The 20,196-nt window shown below is 43.8% G+C and overlaps 1 protein-coding gene across 10 annotated transcripts in view; it reads left to right on the forward strand.

The window, feature by feature from the left end:
* camta1a (calmodulin binding transcription activator 1a) overlaps window positions 1-20,196 on the forward strand; it is a 278,069-nt gene that overhangs the window by 219,043 nt on the left and 38,830 nt on the right. For all 10 annotated transcript variants that reach the window (XM_020611826.1, XM_020611827.1, XM_020611829.1 and 7 more), the window contains one exon: window positions 3,384-3,455. In XM_020611826.1, coding sequence (XP_020467482.1) covers window positions 3,384-3,455 — 72 coding nt within the window. The remainder of the gene's footprint in view (window positions 1-3,383; window positions 3,456-20,196) is intronic.

Consider the following 20,196-nt stretch of genomic DNA (forward strand, 5'->3'; position numbering starts at 1 on the left):
TCTGCTGCTTCTTTAAAATGTTGTGTTTCATTTTTGTATTGTTTCATTCACAACAGTACACAGTAATATATTCATGTGCGTGTGCGTGCACACCTACGTATTTATTTCACTGCGTTTTTGTCCGTGTGCAAAAGCTGTTCAATATTACACATTAGGATAGTAGACTTTTTATGAGAAGATATGTGTGTATAATTATGGTTTAATTGCTTGCCGTGTGATGTGCTGTCATCTGTCACAGCTCAAAGACAGCAAATAATGGTTCTGCTGCCATCGCTTTGTCACCCAGACGCTCAGCATGCAGAGTGCAGCAGAAACACCAGTAACTGATATGCGTCTTGAATTACTGATAAGCGCTCGAGTATGATGAGTTTTGTGTATGCGGGCGTGCTTGTGCTCTCAAAAGTATCGTGGTCTGCCTTTCTATCTTAGTCTATTGTGATTGACTGCTTAAGTGCGCATGAGTGTAACAGTGCTTGTATGAATATTTTAGTGTTTGTGAGTGGGTGTAGCTGTGTGCTCACTGTGAAACCCTTCGTGTGTGCGAGTGGGTTGGTGGGAGTGTTACGGGAGAGTGAGGGTGCACAGGCTCACATGTGTGTGAAAATGTGTTTGATGCCTACTGTATATCGGCACTGACAGATGTAACAGTTGTGTTATGCTTTAATGCTGCTTCTTTGTCTGGTAAGCTGCATTGTGTGGTTGAGAGATGGAGTAAACAGAGTGAGAGAAAGGCATCCTGGGGGCTAATTTATTCACTCCCCAGTCGCCCTACTCGCAGACGCGTGTTTCACCAGCCCACCCGTCAATCCTGAGAAGCATGCCACAACTTCATCCAACTGCACGCAGCCACACTACGAGTCATTCTCAGTGGGCCAAGGGCTTTAGGCTAGAGCAGTATGATATATCAATGAACTTGCCATAATCTGAACTAAGAAGACAGCGCTTTCTTTTTAAACTGTACAAACGACATTTAAAAGTGTGCCATTTTCTGTATGCATCAAAAATGAGTGTGCAGTCACAACTGTACCGGTGGTGTTGAAGTCAAAATTTGTAATAGGCAGAAAAGTAACATTTCTGTTGTCATGGAAAACTGCAATTATTAATGCTTGACACTTAAAAACACCAAGAGTCACCAGTTATTAAAAAAAAAAGTCTTTTCAATTCATGGAGGAAAACCCAGCGCTGTTTTTGTCACCAGAACATCAGAAATCACAAGCTTATATAACAAGCTAGATGACAAAGAAACCTTTCTTTATTGGGCTAACACACCATAAGATGGTATAACTTGTGACTATTAAATATATTTAACCTATAACAATCCCTCCATCAGAGCATAAACCTTCAGCTAAAGAGAGAGAGAGAGAGAGAGAGAGCTTTTCTGATTACATGAGCATTCTGTTCCTTAACTGGGCCTCCAGGCTGCCTGCACATCCCAGTCTGACCCACACATAACATATATGAAACTAGGGAAAGGAGCGGATATAAAAGCATCCATCAAAACAATGATTATTAATGATCCACATATGAAGTAACATATGAACAAATATGAAAAACTGTGCTTTCTTTCACACTGTTTGTAGACATCTTTCACAAAAGTACAGTCTTACAACACTGCAGTTGCATCACAGCTGCCTAATCCCAGAAAATAATACAACGGTTTATGACATAAACACAAAACTACACAGTAGAAATGTGTGAGCTGGTAGAAGTTGTAGTTGACTATAGTAATGTGATGTTCGATGCGCTGTGGAAGTGGGAGGAAGCGCCTGTCTGTTGCCAGCGTGGAGTAATGGATGGCAGAGCTATGGGAGTGGGAGGAAGCATACATCCTATTCCAGACAGCTGTAATGGATGAGACTACAACACACAAAAAAGAAGAGGAGGAAGTGTGCATGCCTTCTCTGATTCTCACACGCAGTTTGGTAGTATTGAAATCAGTTCACAATAGATGTGATTGGAACAATGGAACAGCAGGAAACAGTCAAGGCCGTTTCATTGTTAGTGAATTGGTCAAATTACATTTTTACAGCATGTGTGATTGTTTTAAACCCATACAGCCACATTTGCGTGTCTTTGTGTGTGTGTGTGTGTGTGTGTGTCTCACCATGTGCACAGTCTTGTGTAATTGTGCGGTGGTACTCGGGTACAATTAATCAGATGGTTTGATGTTGGCAAATGAGTGTTTATACAGAATGATCACTTCTGCAGACCCTGCTCTTTTTAAAGTAGGCTTTCGTTGAACTGGATGAGCACATCACCGTTCTCAATCCCTCTCTTGGCCTCGTCCATACCTCAGGTCCGCTCACATCTACAGTGTTTAAAGAAACCTGTCGTAACCTAATGAACACAAAACTGCTGAACAACAAAGCAATGCCAGTATATACATGCGCACGTCTGTGTATGCACACATACTCTGCTTCATCTGTACATTCTGTATAGTGTATGTATCACCCCAGCTATGTTTTCTCCTGATTTCTAAGCAAACAGTTACACCATAGTGGATTGGAAACAAGCTCAACCCTCCCGACCTGCTTGTTTGATTTATTCCTGTAAGAGCCAAGCTTCCTGTCTTAAGAGCAATCCACCTTACCCTCACCTTTCACAAATATTGTATCACACAGAATCACAGCCTGTTTCCTAGCTGCTGTGGGTGGGGGAGAGTAGAGTGCTGTAGAACCTTGTTGCAATTGTAAACAAGCAAAAGCAGGCTAGCCATCCCTCTGGGTCACCTGGGAGCTGGAGACATGGGTCTCCCAGAGAAGGATTGAGGAGAGGAGAGAGGATGGGAGGAGGGTAAGTGCTGCCCTGTTCCTGTTCCTTTCTGCATCGTGCTTCGCTGTGTTTGCCTCCACTGCTGGATGGTGAAAAATGTCTCCTAGCCTCTCTTCCAGATACCAGGAGGCATTATCAGCTCTGCTTAGCTCTCTCCATGGTAACGAGGCCCCAGGCACAGTATTATCTGTTTATGATAAGGATATTAATAATACTGTGCTGTAGTTATGTGCTGGGGTGTCCTTCGGGGTGACGAGGAAGGGGAAGGGCCTGGGAGATGTTGGGGTGGGGTGAATCATTCTGTCAGAGGCTCTCTCCAAGCAGGACAGCATAAAAGCGTAAGAGAGCAAAGAAAAGGAAGACAGTGATGCTGAGATGATGGTGAGGTGTTTCCTGGTTAACCCCATCCACTGCCACTGTCTTTGATTCCACTGTAAGAGCTTGACTGTCTGCCAGCTGGTTGTCTTATAGAGGGAAGGGGGAAGGGGTCCAAAGGTCACAGCTGTCCTGTCAGCAAAGAGGTCAGCCTGTTGTCTGTGCTTTGCTGTAATGTAATGTTCTCTCTTTCTGTCCCACTTTCCCTCTTTCTCTACTATCTCACTTCCTCCCAGTGTCTGTATGGCTGCTATGTCCACTCTTCTATCATCCCCACGTTCCACCGTAGGTGCTACTGGCTGCTCCAGGTAAGGACTCCTCTTCTTCTCTTCTGCAGTTCATTGCAGTTTAGTTTCATTCTCAAAACTCTCCCAGACCATCCACAAGAACCTGAATGAGTTGCATGATATCAGTTTCCATTTAACCAAAGCATTTTCCTTTGACAGACAGCAGGCAGACATCAACCCCCCCCCCTTCTCTCTTCTTTTTTCTGTGCCCAGCCTCCATTTCCCTTATCTTTCCCAGTCATTCACTCTTCTGATGGCATTGCCCATGCACACTGTCTGGCATGAGGACGGTATCTCAGTCTGCTAAAAGCTTTGCCATCTCCCCTGTCTAACAGCTGCAGTGATGGGTAGTAAAAGCATGATGGAAGAGGTTCCCTGTTCAGTATAGTGTGCTTACAGTGGGTCGTCAAGTCTGCAGGCTGAGAGTGGTTGTAAATAGTAGTCCTTTGATCACCTCGCCAATACATCTCATCATTCTCGTTTAGTATGGCAGCCATTATTGTTGGGAGGGGCCTGGTACGTACAACCATTCAACCATATATTTTTAAGAGAGCATAAAGCATACACACAGAGAATAAGGGTCTGTGGAGCTGCTGCTATCTTTGTCTGTCTATCTGTCCATCTCTCTCTAGTTCTCCTGATACGTACAACCATTCAACCATATATTTTTAAGAGAGCATAAAGCATACACACAGAGAATAAGGGTCTGTGGAGCTGCTGCTATCTTTGTCTGTCTATCTGTCCATCTCTCTCTAGTTCTATATCAATGCATACACTATATTCTAGTATAAAATGTGTGAAGAAGAGGCATCTTTGGAATAAAATCTAGTTCACCTAGTTCAATTCAGTTCACTTGTATTTTCTAAAGCCAAGAATTGTTGAGTCACAACACCGCTGTAGTGATCAGACCCAGAAGACAAATCTATTTGCAACCAATATCCTTTGGTAATTTCTGTTGGAGAGCAGACCGTTAGGAGAAAGACAAAGGAGAAAAACTGGCCTGAACAATGCTTAAATACTAATCAAAACAATTAGTCTTCCCACAGCAAACAAAACCTTTCAAACAACAGTTTATTTCTCTTCTGCTCTCTGCTGGCAGTGCATATGTCACAGACATTAATAACAACACTAGCGGACAAAAGGCGTGTCTCTCCCTGACTCTTCTGAGTTTAGTCACCAAGTTGTTCAGTTTAACATACACAGATCAGCCACAACATTAAAACCACCTGCATAACAGCACGTAGGGCCCCCAAAGAGCTCTGGTACCAAGACACCAGCAGATCCTTTAAGTTGCAAGGTGGGGCCTTCATGGTAAGTGGACTGTATTTATATAGCGCTTTTATGCAGGGAGATCATACACCATTCACCCATTCACACACACAGATGACGACACGGCTGCCACACAACAGCGCTAGTCAAGCCACCGGGAGCAATTTGGGGTTCAGTGTCTTGCTCAGGGACACTTAGGCATACAGGGAGACCAGGAGTCAAACCACCCACTTGCTGGTCAGAAGACAACTTGCTCTACCTCGTGAGCCACAGTCACCCCACAATTTTCAAATGAAGTGCAAACAATTCCAGTGTACTAAAAGTTCTGAAGAATGAGTAATGCCACTATCACTGCAACTCAGATGTCACTGTCCACAGAGACTGTATCCTGTTCAACACAGCTGTGTTTACTTAGATTGGACTGTGATTATCAAAAGCTGACAGGTTCTTCATTTCAAAACCTCCTATTTAAAGCCATTTCATCCAGCCATCATCAGTCTCCTCAGATTTTTTCACACATGTCCGATTCATGAATCGGACTTGTTTGTCCAGCACATCCCACAGACACTTGATTTGTAACTGTGAATTAATTTGTAGATTTGAAATAATGCCTTAAGGAATCTATCATTCAAATTCTCAAACTAGCAAGACACAGTGCCAAATATATTTGCTTTGTTTGGAAGGTTTGTGTATTATTTATAATTTGCTTCCTTTTGCAGACTCTTAGGAAAATCTGTTGATTTAGTGAAGTTATTGTGTAGCGCTCTAGGAGATCCTTAAAGGATAGGTTCACCTTTTTTTCTCCCCACATCTTGATACAATCTCGTATTCCCATATTCCCATATATACAATGAAATATCTTTGCATTCTGTTCTCTTGTCCTCCTATCCATACTGAATGAGAAAAGATATCCTCTTTGTGTCTCCGCAGACAGGTTTTACTTGCAGAGCTTCAGTGTAGGGGTAGTAATACAAAAAAGGAATTGCATAGTGTCCCCATTTGAATTTAATAAATCAGACTACTTAAAAGCTTCAGACAAACTTAACAGTTGTGAACCTATGCTTTAGGTCAGCTTCAGACCTACTGGAGTCACAGTTCAATGGAGAGTCTGGCCAAAGCTACATTTGGCAAGTATACAATAACACAAGTACACATGTAGTCATTAGGAAATGTGTACGCACTGCAGAGAGAGGGAATAACACAGAAAGCTGGGATTACACCGCGTCACTGGCTTTTTAACACTGCAGCCAGTCACCATTTCTCTCTGCCAGTTTCTGGACACACGCACATCAACACTCATCACACTTTGAGGAGTTTCCTGATAAAACTTTTCTTTACTGTTACTGCAGAATATCAGCTGAGAACAACTGGTTGTGTCCCTCACTTCTCCTTCTCTCACATTACTCAGCAGATCTCTTTACATGATTCACAAGACCATGGAGTGCAGCTAAGACATCCACTCATTCAAAAAAAAGTGCCTTTTGCTGCCAAAAAACAAAAAAGAACTATTTACAGCCAGGTATTTTCTTTGGCACTGAGATGTAAACTCAGGCCTCCAGGTTTACATCTCTTTTTAAATGTTTTTTTGAAGACCAATTGTGTGGACAGAAACCACAATTATGACGACACCAAAGGTAAAAGGTTACCCTGCTTCAGTCCGTATCTCTCCAGATGCAGACAGACCTTTAGTGCCTCATTCTCTTCAAGCCACTTTCAGTCAGACAATTGACACTCAGCCCTGGGTACAACAGTCTCTCGCTCACTCTCACTCTCTCTTTCTCCACTTTTCTCCGGTCTCTGAACCCTCTGTACCTGAATCCCTGTACCATTTGCTGTGTCCATATGAGATTTGCAGGCAGTAGTCTGTCAACAGCAGAGCAGCAAGGAGACTGGAGCTCCCAGAGCAGTAACAGGGAAAGGTCACCAGTGAGTGAAAAATGTAAATATTCAGCCATCCAGCGGCCACAGTCACGGAGAGACAGGGATGAAAATAACTCCTATTACACAGCACCGACAGAGAGGGAACACGGAGAGGGCAGAAACAGACTGTAAATGAGGGAGACAGTGACACAACTTTTAAAAAGTTAGGCTATAAAACACACTGACAAGAGAACTAGAAAGAGAATAGATTGAAAGGTTTGAAGCAGCAAAAAGAAAAGAAAGCAGCAGAATAGGGAGAAAGACAACAGCATATATTTGCATGTAGGTTTGGATGTGTGTGACAGAGCGAGAAAGCAAGCAAGTGAGAAGCGAGAAAGACAACCAGAGTGAGGTTGGTGTTGGTGTTCTGTGGCAGGGGGTGCTAGCCTGTGTGTGTGCGCGCCTCTTTATCCACTCGTTATCCCCTCTTTATTGAGTCAAAGCCCGGGTAATGAGACAGGGGCCGGGAATGGAAACTTGCAAGGGGGGTGTTCTCTCACTCCATTCATTTTCTTTTGTTCTTTTCACCTCTCGCTCTCAATCTGTTCATCACCACCCCACTACCTCCACCTCTCTATGGCATTAGACCATTTTAAAATGTCTTGCCCATCCTCACAAATTGCTGAGACTGAAAAAAGGTACCACTGCAGCTATTTGGGGTTGCAAAGAATGAATCCAAATTGCTGCTGAGACGGAGAGCTGCCCAGAGCAGACTGTGTGGTTTGTCACTCAAATTGTGGTTGAGTAGATTTGGTGTTCTTTTTCCTGCTGTGGTATGTTTTCAGGTCTGCTAGCAAAACCGTACACACACAGTCCCCACATCCATCATAAATATCCTAGCATTATGTATCTACAGTTTAAATGCTGTCAGTTACAGCCTGAGTGTGCCTAACCAGATATTTAAAGGCATATTGGTACAGGTTTAGTACGAGGCACATTCTTTCTTGCCACAAGCCATTATGTCTCACACACACACACACAGTCAGACACACACTGATTGACACAAAGCATCTCGCCTGTCCCGGTTGCACTGATTGATTCTATCGCTCCGTGTCCCCTTCTCTTGTTTAGTGCTAATCGAATGTAATTCCCTGCTTGTGCCTCTCCATCAAATCAGGCAGTGGAGTTTGCGCTGGCTGGCGGGGGCACAGAGGTGTGGATAATTATGATATTAATACAGAGGGGTTCTGAGGGGAAACTTCATTTGTCCTGCTGCCTGCCATGAACACAGAGAGAGGTCAATAGCCTCTCCTGCTTTTCCTACTTTAAAGAGGAGGAGAGAGGGATGAGATAATGAAATGCCTGGTAAGGCAGGAGGGAATGCTCATGACCTTGTTTCTTCACAGCTATCACACTCTCCCTCTTACCTTTCTCAGCTTAGGCCACTGTGCTCTAGTCTGTCTCACATGAATCCATTATTAATATCACCATTCACTGCAGTTACATTTTTCTTATTAGATTAGTCCTTCAGAGTATAATGACTTTGGAACCACTTGAATTAGTGTTATGTAGGAAAATGAGTTGTCACTATTGTCCCTGTGATCATTCCAGCACTATTAGACACCATTTCAGCAATTTTAATTTATAAAGTGAGTCAAAGGATACTTAATTGGACAGGCAGAGTGGTGCTGTCCGTGGTGCTGAGACCTGCTTCTCTCTAACCTTTCTAAGTGTTCACTACACCAGAGCCTTTTGTTTCACTTTTTTTTTACTTGCTGTGTTGATTTATCAAAAAACCACCCAGTGCCTTTGAGTTCCCATGCATTTCACCTGTCTTAACAAGCTCACCGCTCTCCAAAGATCAGTACACCGAGCCAAAGCTGTCATGTGTAGGGCACATGCACTCATCATGTGTCACTCCTTGGGACAAGTCAGAACAGAGGTCTCTCTCTCTCTCTCTCTCTCCAGCTAATTGAATGGGAAAAGTTGAGTAGCTTCTCTGCTGTGATGATTCATCATATAGGTCAGTATGCAAGCAGGATACAGTAGCTACAGACCCAGAACATGCCTGCAGGCTAAAGACAGGCAGATGGGTTCTTCATGTCTATCAGAGTCCTCTCTTCGTTCGGATCGGTTTGGTTGCCTCTGTGTTGAGAACTAGGAGACAGGTGCTGGATTCCGAGTGGCTCGGGTGATGACGGAGCGAAGCTGTCAGGTCCAGATTCACATCAGATACGTCCAAGCTATGCAAGGCTACATGATGAATATTTCACTGAGATAAATCATGGATGAGCCTGGGCACTGTTCTGTTGATTTCACTGAGAGGGTAGAGAGGCAGAAAAAACCTGGTGAGGTTTTGACTGGCTGTGTACAACCTCAGGGCAAATGGAGGCAGTAGAAATATAAATGCCTTTAGCTATGCAGGCTGTTGTTTGTATCAAATGAAAAAGCACCTCTACAGAGAATGAAATCCGATTTATAGCATATGAATTTGACTCCACCGCCTGACATTACTGTTCAACTTAAAACTCTGGACTGGCAGGAAAATGGGTGGCAGTACATGCAGTGTGTGTGTTTGTGTATCTGTTCTGTTCCTGTGCTATGGTGAGAGACCGCGGTGCTCTCGGAAGCACGCTGCTGCTGGCAGGCCTCCGCTCTCTCTGCCATGAGGAGAACAGCTGCTTCACGAGCATGTCAGGGTGTTAACCATGTCTCTGTGGCTCCCCTCATCTTCTTCATGTCTCTTCTTCCTTGTGTGCAGTCACAGAGATGCAGTGCATCTGACATTAACTCTCTCCAGCCTCTCAACTCATAAACATTCAAACATGTCTGTCTCCTGCTATCTGTTTTCTTCTAGTCCTGTCTGCACATCTGCTATCATCTGTTTCCATTCCGAGTGAAAATATGGTATTAGCTCTGAGTTGGTCTCTGCCCAAAACAGTGACGGTCAGGCTTCTGACCTCTAAACAAATTGAAGGTTACTCTGGTGTTTAATTAATGGCCCCTGCTGGAGCACTCTCTGTCCATAGGATGAAAGAGAGAGAAGTTGAGCTAAACCCCAGCGGCACACAGAGCCTGCTCTTCTCCTGGCAGACTGATCTGTTCCTCAGTGCCTGCGACCTTTTCTCTAGGCCCATCGCCTAGCCCACCAGCACGGCCAATTATCACAAATCCCCCGCTGCATTTGTCTTGCCATTTTCACTCTGCAGCCAAAGAGGCGTGCGTGGCCATAGACTCATGCAGCCTCCTAACCAGCCTGAGCCCAGACGGAGAAACAGAGGCCCACAACAGGTATGTGGTGCTTAAATAATTCAGTTATTCTGAAAGGTTAAGGCAGTGCCAGTAAGGCAAATTGACATTCATCTTGCTCCAGTCATGCAACTGGCTTTCAGAACGAGCAGCCATTGACATGTTTACATTTTGTGACTTCCAAGATTGTTATTGACACCAATATTTTACATGCTATTCTACCGTTCTTGGTGTCTTTCCACTGGCCAGCTCAAAAGACCACAGAGACTTGGCTCACTAACCCAGGCGAGAAACAAATGTCTGAGTCCTTTGCTGATAACCCTAGCTCTTGCTAGTCTAAATTGCTTGGGAGTTTTGCGCCACATCCTGATCCTGATTTATTTGTGCTTACATCCTGCCTCTAGAAAGCAGACCAACATTACAACAATACGTCTGTGTTCTGTGCTGTGCCAGTCCCCGTGTTTCCACTCATGTCAGGTCACAGCTCTGCCCATGGAACTATCCAGGCTCAGTCATGATGGCAGGAGTGTGCATGCTCTCTCCCAGCTTCCCAGAGAACACTGGTCACAGCTAATGACCAGAACTGTCCGATTTGTCCTGTCCTGATTACTCCTCGGAGCCCCAATTAGCTGTGGATGAGGGCTAACATACCGACACGATCCCTTGGATATGTCATAAATGGAAAGGTGAGACATAGAAGGAAAGGACAGAGGTAAGGCGGAAGACAGGGAAAATATGTGTTCAAGCCAGAGGTGAAGAGTAAAGGGGGGTGGGTATGAAAGCTGCAGTAATACAGGGACACTCATTCACTCTGCAGTCAGTAACATCTTGATCTAAATTCCAATTTAACCAGCTAGCACTCATCAATGTACAAACCAACAGCTCTGATTGCAGTTTCTATAATTGGCAATTTACAGTGTGGAAATCTTTCTATCTGTGGGTGTGAGCTGCATCTCGTCTGTGACTGGTTGATTCCTCTGTGGGTTAGGGATGAAGACACTAAGGACTGTTTGTAGGAAACATTTAAGATAAAGATAAAGTACTGGGCCAATCTGGTCAAATCACTTTACAAATTGAAGTGAATAGTGATGTCCTGGGAGCCTCAAAGCTATTTTACTACAAATAAAAACAATGTAATTTGTTTCCCTAATTGTCAACAACAATTTCTGTTATGAACATGGCTTTCATCTGCGTCTTCCTTTATTATCCTTCTCTGTTTCTTTGGTTTTCTCTGCTGTTGTCTCCTCTGACCTGACACCCGACCTCCATCCCATCCTTCTATCTGTTTTTATTTCTCTGTGCTTCTGTCTCCCCAGGATTTCTCACCTCCTCTGAGTTTTGAGAGAAAATCTCTCTCTCTGTCTCTCTCTCCTTCTCTCTCCTTCTCTCTCTGCTGGCTTGCTCTCATTCTATCTCAGTAGGGGGCAGTGAAAAAGTAACTACAAGGGCACATAAAGTCTTCAGAGTCAAATAGACTTCTTTCAGTTTTTAAAAAAATCTGGATAGATGTCATATTGAACACACACAAGCACATACCCTCCAGTGGTATGGCTCTGCTCCTATCTTTGTCTCCTTCCTCATCTCAAAACTCACCCACACAAGCCTGAGAAGACACTGAGTGCAGGAGGGCGGAGGAGGAGAAAGAAAGCAAAATGTGGAAGAGTAGAAGAGAAGAAATGGCAAGAGGGGAGGAAACAGGAGGTGGGGAGTGTGGAGGTGCTTTGAGAATGGGGGATTATAGTTAGAAGATTAGAGGTAGAAGATGAGATCATTTGGTAGAGATGAGCGGGAGCAAACGAGCAGTGCAAATCACCCGACGTTAACGAGCTGCCTCATAAATTACTGCAGCCAAGTGTATGCTTGAAGCTGGATCTGGATAGGGTGGTGTAGTGCAAGGGAGGCATAACGCTTGTCTTAATATTATTTACTACACCCTCCCTGTTTTTATAGGTTGTCTCCCATTGCCCCAGAGCCTAATACTAGCTTCCACTGGTAGCATGTGAGGATGTTTTCTTATAAATAGTGGGAGGTTTTAGTCAGCCTGATGACCCCCAGTGTGGCATCCTAACACTCTGTTAATCCTCATACAGTCTGCAAATGATACACTCCCCTCACCTTCTACCCCAGCAGGGGAGTGCTTAACTGCAGCAACAAAAGCACCGCTTCCTCACTGACCTTCTGAGATTTGACAGGCTGTTCCACACCTCCCTGTAGTGTTTACAGTCTTAACCTCCTATAAGGCAGGAATAGGGAGTATTTACTTAACTTTACTTTACTTTACTTTTTTTCTTGGTGTACTAAAGTTCCTCAAACCATAAATCCAGCTGGAGTTGTCACAAATTAGTAGAAATTAACCTGTGTATAACCCTGCATGTTTCAGACTGTTGTCTAGGGGACACAGCCAAAGAAAGAGGCAAGACGGACAGTCGTGGATATGAATGGCAGAGAGGAGGAGTATCTCTCTCTTCTTGTGCTTTTAGGATGCAAAGAAATGTGGAGTAGACAGGGATATATACATTTCTATTTTAGCCAGGAGCCCTGCTGCAGAAAAAATGACTTTCATTGGCTGGATTCTAAATATTACATGACTTGATGGCAGTATGCTCTCTGGCCTAGTATTAACCTGTCCGGACAAGGCAGCCATTTACCCAACTCTATTCCCCAGTCCAGAGTACTGTTTCCTCTCTTCTTACCTCAACCTTTTTTTTGTGATCCTCCAGCTTCACCTGTTTCTCATGCACACTTTCTGTCTCTGGATCGCCTGCTTAGGTGCAGCCCACTTTGTGTGTGTACAGAGTGTAACTGCGGCCTCCTGCCAAGGCCCCTAACATCATACGCTGCCTGGCAGGTGACAAATAGTTTTTTAATTGCTTGCACCAGGAAAATCATTAGTCTCTTCTCTTTCCTTGGTGGGACCAGGCAGGACGTGCACGCAATAATAATAGCCTCAGTTCCGCTTCCCACCTGCTATTTTTAGAACTAGTATTTTAAGGGCTCGTCTCTGTGTATGTGTTTGTGTATGTGAATATGGGCCTATGTATGTGTGTGTGTGTGTGTGTGTGTGTGTGTGTATGTGTGTGTGTGTGTGTGTTTGTGCAAGTGGTGGGTGGCCTAAAAGGTCCAGGGGTTCTTTTCCTTACTTGTCAACCTTGTTCCTATCTCATGAGAGTTTTTCTCACTGCTGTCCCTGTTCCCCAGCTGCTGGGACTGTGCTGTTCTTCCCTGTGTGGTGTGGGTGTGTGTACCTCTGTGTCTGGCAGGCTCTGGCCTAGGCCACTGTGTTATAGTGCTTTACAGTAGCAATCCACCGACACAGCGGCCAGCCAGATGAAGCCATCCAGTTTATGGAGCAACCTGCAAACTCCAGCTGCTTTTGGTTGGGATTGTGCTTAGTGGTGAGATATAGTATTGATTTTCTCTCCTCGGTGCCCTTGCCATCCTTGTGTAGATATGCACCAGCGCTCAGCATCCATTCACTGTAAAGGGGAGAGAGGGGAGAGAGCAGAGGAATGATGTTTATGTGACGATACTGACCCCATTTGTTCACATGGAAAAGGCGTGGAACATGAGGCAGCTAGACGGCAGAGGGGAATTGAGTCTGCGAGGCTCCGATTACAAGATGAGCCCTCAATTTGATTTGTGTGTTATACAAGCATTAGTTATTATATGTCTGGGCATCTGAGGGTGTTTGTGTGTATGCATTCATATGCAGGCCTATTACATGTGAGGGATAGTGTGGATTTATGAGGGTGTGTGTGTGTGTGTGTGTGTGTGTGTGTTAGTCTGAATCAGTATGGTTGATATTTTTCTGCTTTTCTTTTCTCTTTTTGTTTTTCTGCTGCCCTTGGTTTGAATCCCAGTGGGGAGCCATGTTGGGGACTGTTCCGAAGCCATTCAGATCCCGCTCTCCCTCCACTCCCTCACACTCTTTTTTCCTCTAACACCTTTGTGAAATCAAATACATGGTCAGTCATTATTTAAAACATTTCTGTGGAACCCAATAGCCTCTTCTCAAGTAATGTACCATAAAACCCTTATTACACAAAATATTTCATGCATAAATGATATAGCTTAAAAACTGTATTACTATTTTGAAATAAAAACATATTGGTGTGTGACCTTTCTATGAATTTTTAGTCTGGTGCTTATAAAATGTTTAAGCAATGAAAACTGAAGACTGTTAGTGTTAACGATGCCTTTAGGTGTGTAGTACATCAAACATCACAGTACCCATAGCAATAGTACTCACACACACACACACACACACACACACACACACACATTTAAACTTTGGGCAAAGTCTTCAACAGAAAAATATAATGCAAACATTATCCACAGCATTAATCTCATCAGATTCCTCAGTCCCCTTTTCACTTTTCCTGCCTAACTCCCCCTCCATTAACACATTTTTTCACATGAAAAAATGTCTTTTGCATTTACTGAAGAGGTAAATGTGTATCTTGTAGGTGTTGATATCAACACTACTCACCCTATTGTATAGTGTAATTGTCAACAATTGCTACTTACTCACATGGAAATTTAGGACCCCTGAATTCAAGAGAGATTTGTAAATTTCATAGTGCTTTAAGGTTTTTAAGAAAATACTACTGAAGAAAATGTCTTTTTTGAATCTCACCGTAATGCTCAGTTTTAAAGCTGATCATTGTCAAGTTATATTTCAGCTTCTACCAATAATTAATCAAAATGAATTTAAGTGGAGAAAAAATTGAACTCACAAAGAGATTAGAAAAACATCTCTCCTACCATGGTTCATCATGCAGTGTTGAACGGTGGCCCACATCAGAAATGTTGCAAATTTAGCAGATGGTTTGCCAAAGAGCTGGAAGCCACCACTGTGTGAATATATGTGTGTATAATCAGGCTGTATTATCCAAGCCAAGCAGCCCTACCCTGGCAGTGCTGAGACTGGGGAGACCCCATCTCTTTTTCAGATTCATCTCTCCAGCTTTAGTAGTGGAGTATGTAGTGCCATGGTGTTGGTGTTGGAGAAGGCAGGAGTGGCAACAGCGGCAGCAGCAGCAGCAGTGTAGCGTATGCGTGGGTTGCCTGAGCCAGTGGGGCTTGGCACAGAGAAGCAACATATGTTGATGGCCAGCTTCCTTCCTCCTCTCCCATCTTTCTCTTGTCTCCTCTATCTCTCTCTAGCTCACTCGTTATAACCCTCATCTTTTACTACCCCCATTTTATTTTCACTTCTTTTGGCTTTGAGCAACCTGGTATCACCTGTGGGAGGCAGATCAAAGGGCGCTGGGATGTCAGTGTCCCCCAAGGACAGCCACTATGTCTCACTACTGCCAGAGACATGCACCTATACTCCTCTTTGTCATTTTGTCATCTGGCAAAAGATCAGAGAATACTCAGTGCACCATTTGGTATGTAGAGGTTGCAAGAGAGCTCTTTGCTTCATTTTTGATGCCTTTCCAAGGGTTAGTCACCAGCACCTTGGCCTACCTCTGTCCCACATAAGCACCAGCTCTAATCCAAGCATGTAAGAACCAACCATTTCTGAATAATACTGACTAACTGGGAGATACAGACCATCAGCCTGCTGCCTAGCAAAGGGTTTACTGTGTCCCAGATAGCTCCAACCAGCTGTTTCATCCTTTCACACCTTCTCTTCCGCTGCCCACTCATCTCCTCTCTGCCTCTTGGACCCATAAATGAACACTCATTTGCAAGTTAGATAAATCCTTTGAATGTATTATTGATGCAAACAAATTAGCCTGTAGGCCCCAGACAATACCTAATGGAGTCTTGGCTTATGTGAGGTAGTTTCAAGTGAGGGTACTGTCGGTGTTCCAGGACTGATGCCCGCTCTTCTGCCCCATAATTATTTCTACTACAAATTATTCAGATGTTCTGATGTAGTTTGGGACTTAAAGCGGTGCTGTTTATTGCTGCCTGTGTGATTCGAGGCCTCAACCCAACCACATTCATTAGTTAGTTTATAAAAAAAAAAAAAAAAAAAAAGACAGGCAATTAGATAACTGTGACAAAGCCACCAAAATAAGAGGATGTGCTATTATGCAAGTTTATGCAGGCTCCACATAATTCACTGGGGTTTATGTTGCTGTTGCTTTTTCAGTGATATTCTCTTATCTTTTTGTACACAGACACATGCACACATTTTAACAGCCTTGTATAATCCTGTTCACATATTTACAGAGACTCATACTGACACCCTTTCAAAAATATGCATTGAAACACTGGCGGTATGTGTGGGGCTAAGGTGTGGACACATTTCCATACACATCCACACAAACATATGCATGCACACGGAGAGTTAGCAAGTGTGTGTAATTTATGCTAGCTGTCAATAACATGGTAGAAGAGGAGGTTTTTAAACCATGAGAAGAAAAAGTAAGAGAGGAAATGAGAGAGAGAGAGGAGTACAATACTGTCCTCAGTGATTAGGACCCAGTATTGATCAGAGGAGGGAGGGGAGAACAGGCCTCGGGGCTCGGGGCCCGATTCTCTGGTGGCCGCCGCTCTGTTCCTCTCCTGAAAGCCGGCCAATGCCATCGGGAGATGTATCAAAGGGTCTCATCCTTCCATCCGTCCCATGCACACAAATATACATATTAATGCACACACACATTCCTTCAGCCTTTGAAAAATGTTCTATTTGACATCATTTCCCCTTTTGCCAGACTGTTAGACATTGTGAATCAAAGCTGATATGTTATAACCAGTGTTTCAAAGAGAGCCATGGTCTCCTGTTCTCCCATGCGCACAGTGCTTGTGGCTAGTAGTTATCTATGTCCATGTGTCACTTTCTTTAATATGTTTTCACAACTTCATATTTAGTGCCTTCCTCCTGCCCAATAATACTTATAGTAGAACCTATAAATATTAGCTCATGGGAAGCAAATAGCCTGCATATACCTGCTGTTTATGATGTCATCATCTGTTGTGCCCAGCCTTTAAAACACATCACAGAGCACAGATAGTATCATTAGGCAAGAGCTGCATGTTTCCTGCTTTGGCTGCAATCACACTCGCATGGCAATAATCAGCTGGTCATGATGATGTGTTCATATTCTCTCCCCAGGATTCAGGGTGTGTAGAGGAAGTGCTCATCACTGTGCTCTCTCAGGGCCGTACCTGTGTTAATGCATTTTATCCTCTTACTTTCTTTCCTCCCTTGCTTCCCCTGCCTACTTTTTAGCTGACTCTGGGCTTTGGAAATCAGATTTTCCTTTTTGAACCAGATCAATCTCCATTTTATCTACAGCTCCTGAGTCACAGACATTTCATAGGCTAAACCGTGACACTGTGTAACGTGCCTGTGGAGGCTAGTTGATGCTGGACTTCACTCAGTCCAGACAAAGTGTCAGGAATATCACCATATTGAACTTTGCCCCATCCTGCACTGCAGTCACACTTAGCAAAAGACACACACCGTGGCGTGTGCCTTTATGTGCACATCTGTGTCCATGTGCAGTCACTTGTAAACACACATAAACTCTGTGTCTGGTTTGGTCTGTGTATATGTGTGTGATGTATTATTCATAAGAAAAAACATTCATCTCAGTGAGACACCTTCAGCAATTTGGAGACGTGGTGTGCTTAACAGCTTAATGCAGTTGCTGCAATTTGGCTCTCCTCTGGCTGATTAACACCGGCACTCCAGTCCTCACTGTGCTTTGCCTCACAAAGGATTAGGTGTTTTAGGAAACATTACTTCCAAGGGAGTTGATGAATATTTCCTCAAATTTACCTGACATTATCTGATGTAAACATCTTTCAGAATACCCACTTGTATTCCGTTTCTGTCTTGCTATTCGGTCGCTGTCAGATGGAGCTCAAAAGAGGAGAACACTAATCATTTTCTAGGCAAAGCAACAATGACCTTGGATTGCGTTACATTAAACTGACTCTTATGAGTGTTTAAATGGAGGATACAGACTTTCCTGATTCTCATTTTTCTCTGTGTCTGCTTCTTTCTTTTGGTCCCACCTTAAATTTTTGTAAAACAGCAGGTCAGACCTTTACTGTGTGTATGTGTGAGTGCCACCCACGGTAGAGCAGTCAGCAAAGTGCCACCTCAGCACCTGAGCTTTAATGATTAATACCATATTGATGGTCTCAATTAATTTCCTATTACACCACCAGAAGGCTGCGGTCGCTCTGTCTCTGTCACAGCCGTGTGCTTGTTTCGGGAAGCCTCGCTGTGGCAGCTGCTGGATGGAGATAGTATGATTCTCACTTCCTCACAAGCATAATTTTACAGACAGATGTACCAAACATAGGCACACACAATCACACACACTAGTATCTTATAGAAACACACATGCACACTATTACATGCTGCTTTGCTCCTTGCACACAGATAAACAAATAAAATGTAGCTCTGTCTTTTTGTTGAATCATTTTTAAAGGGGACTTGCTGGGGTTTAGTTACAGTGTTCAAAATTTATCAAAACAAACTTTTTAGAGCCCCAGAGATTCAGCTATGCTTCTTTGAACTGCAGGGTTCTGCAGCAGCTTTACAAACCATTACTCTCACCTGATTGTCTGACTTTGGTATAGCACAACCCCTTGTTTTGCATTTGAACCTGGTGTCATATGCAGCACTGTGTTTTAGGCGACTGTCTAAATCTTGCTGCATATTTGTAATAATGTGTAAGATACTGATTTATTCCCATGATAATCTGTCTCTCTGAGCAGTGATTTGACAACACATTCCCATGACCTTAACTGTCGTTGGACCTGCTGTAATGGCAGTCAACACCGCCCCTGTGGAGAGGCTGGTGAAATGCTTTTGTTTGTCAGACTGGCAGACAGCTGATGGCGCCTTTCCTCTTCCTCTCCTCATTACCTTTTCATATCCCATTCACAACTTCTTATCTCTGAGCAGTCTATACTTCACCTCATAACACCCCCCTCCCCCAAATATGCACTAAAAAAAAATATATCTCAATCTCATTCTTGTATTCTGTCTCACACACAACCATGCATTCACACACAGTCTTTATTTTTCATTTTTTGTGTGAACCTAATACACACCATCGGTTGCTAGGAAACCATTTGAGCATTTTTTTTTCCAGGGGCAGACGTTTGATTACCCATTTGTATGGTGTGTATGTGTGTGTGTGTACATGTGTATGTGTGTGTGTGTGTGTAGAAGCTAGAGTGTGTGTCTCCAGAGAGAGGTCTTGCCAAGCTGAGCTCTGGGGCTGCTTCAGTATCCAGCCCAGTAATAATAATGAGCCCCTTCACCATGTTTGACAGAGCATACAGTGCTTTGCTTTTGTCATTGTGTGTAAGTCTTGTGATGCATACGTGGTGTGAGTACATATTTACATATTTGTCCACTTATGCTATTAAAATTTACGAATGACTAGATCCGTTAGAACCTCAGTAGTTGTTGTTGTTGATGCCGACAAACGGTGTTTATCTGTTGTTGTTCAGTGGGTCACTGGACAGGCAGATAGTGGTCAGGCTGGATGCTGGACGCGCATCAGTCCTTCCTGTGACTCCATGTTTAGAAATGCACCAGCACATCGCTTTGCCATGGCTGCTCCTGTGAAGTCCTGATTCGCTCCCAGACATGGGCAGAAGCACATAAATAGCACGCCTTGTCAACTGGCATGGGGAGAAAGATGACACACAAACAAATCAGATTTAGCACTGAAATGAAAGGGAGCAAGACCAGAGGAGAGGGAACAGAGAGAGAGAGAGAGAGAGAGAGAGAGAGAGAGATGGCATTAGCTATGTTTTCCTCCTACAAATGAATTGTACAGTATTATGCCCTAGGAGAAAGAAAAGTGGAAACGACTCAAAGAAAGCCAGAGGTTGCGAGGTTATTGTGACATGGAAACAAAAGTAAAGAACCATGAAGAGAGTGCATATGGTTAAATCCTCCCAGCCTGAGAGGGCTCAGTAACTTCCTTTACCTCCTTTTATTCCAGTATGACTTGGTGTCACCTGGATGGCCACTGAAAATTAGGATCAGTGCCATGGGCTCAGCCAAGGCCATTATGGCAGCCGGATGGGCTCCTGATGGCCCTTTCTCAGCTTGCCCCTCAGCGACATGGCCTCTCACTTGGGAGCACCACAACTAATGGCAAGGGCAGTGTGCTCTGTGAGGGCCTTAGGAAGAATAAGTAGGCTGTAAACTGTGAGTTGAGTTGTGGCAGCTAAAGGGGCTTCAATGCACCACTGCCTGGCTTACCGGCTGACTTACTGCCTGCCTGCTTGGCATCCAGAATGCTCCTCCATATTCAGGCTCTAAATACTGGCCTTTTGCACTTTTATTGTAATACATGCTAATGCTTGGCATGGCAACAAACACACTCCACCTTATACTGGAGTGCACTGCACAAATAAAATATTCTGGAGCAGGGAGGAGCCACACACA

This window comes from Monopterus albus, unplaced genomic scaffold (genome assembly GCF_001952655.1).
Source record: "Monopterus albus unplaced genomic scaffold, M_albus_1.0 scaffold118.1, whole genome shotgun sequence".
Classification (NCBI taxonomy): Eukaryota; Metazoa; Chordata; class Actinopteri; order Synbranchiformes; family Synbranchidae; genus Monopterus; species Monopterus albus.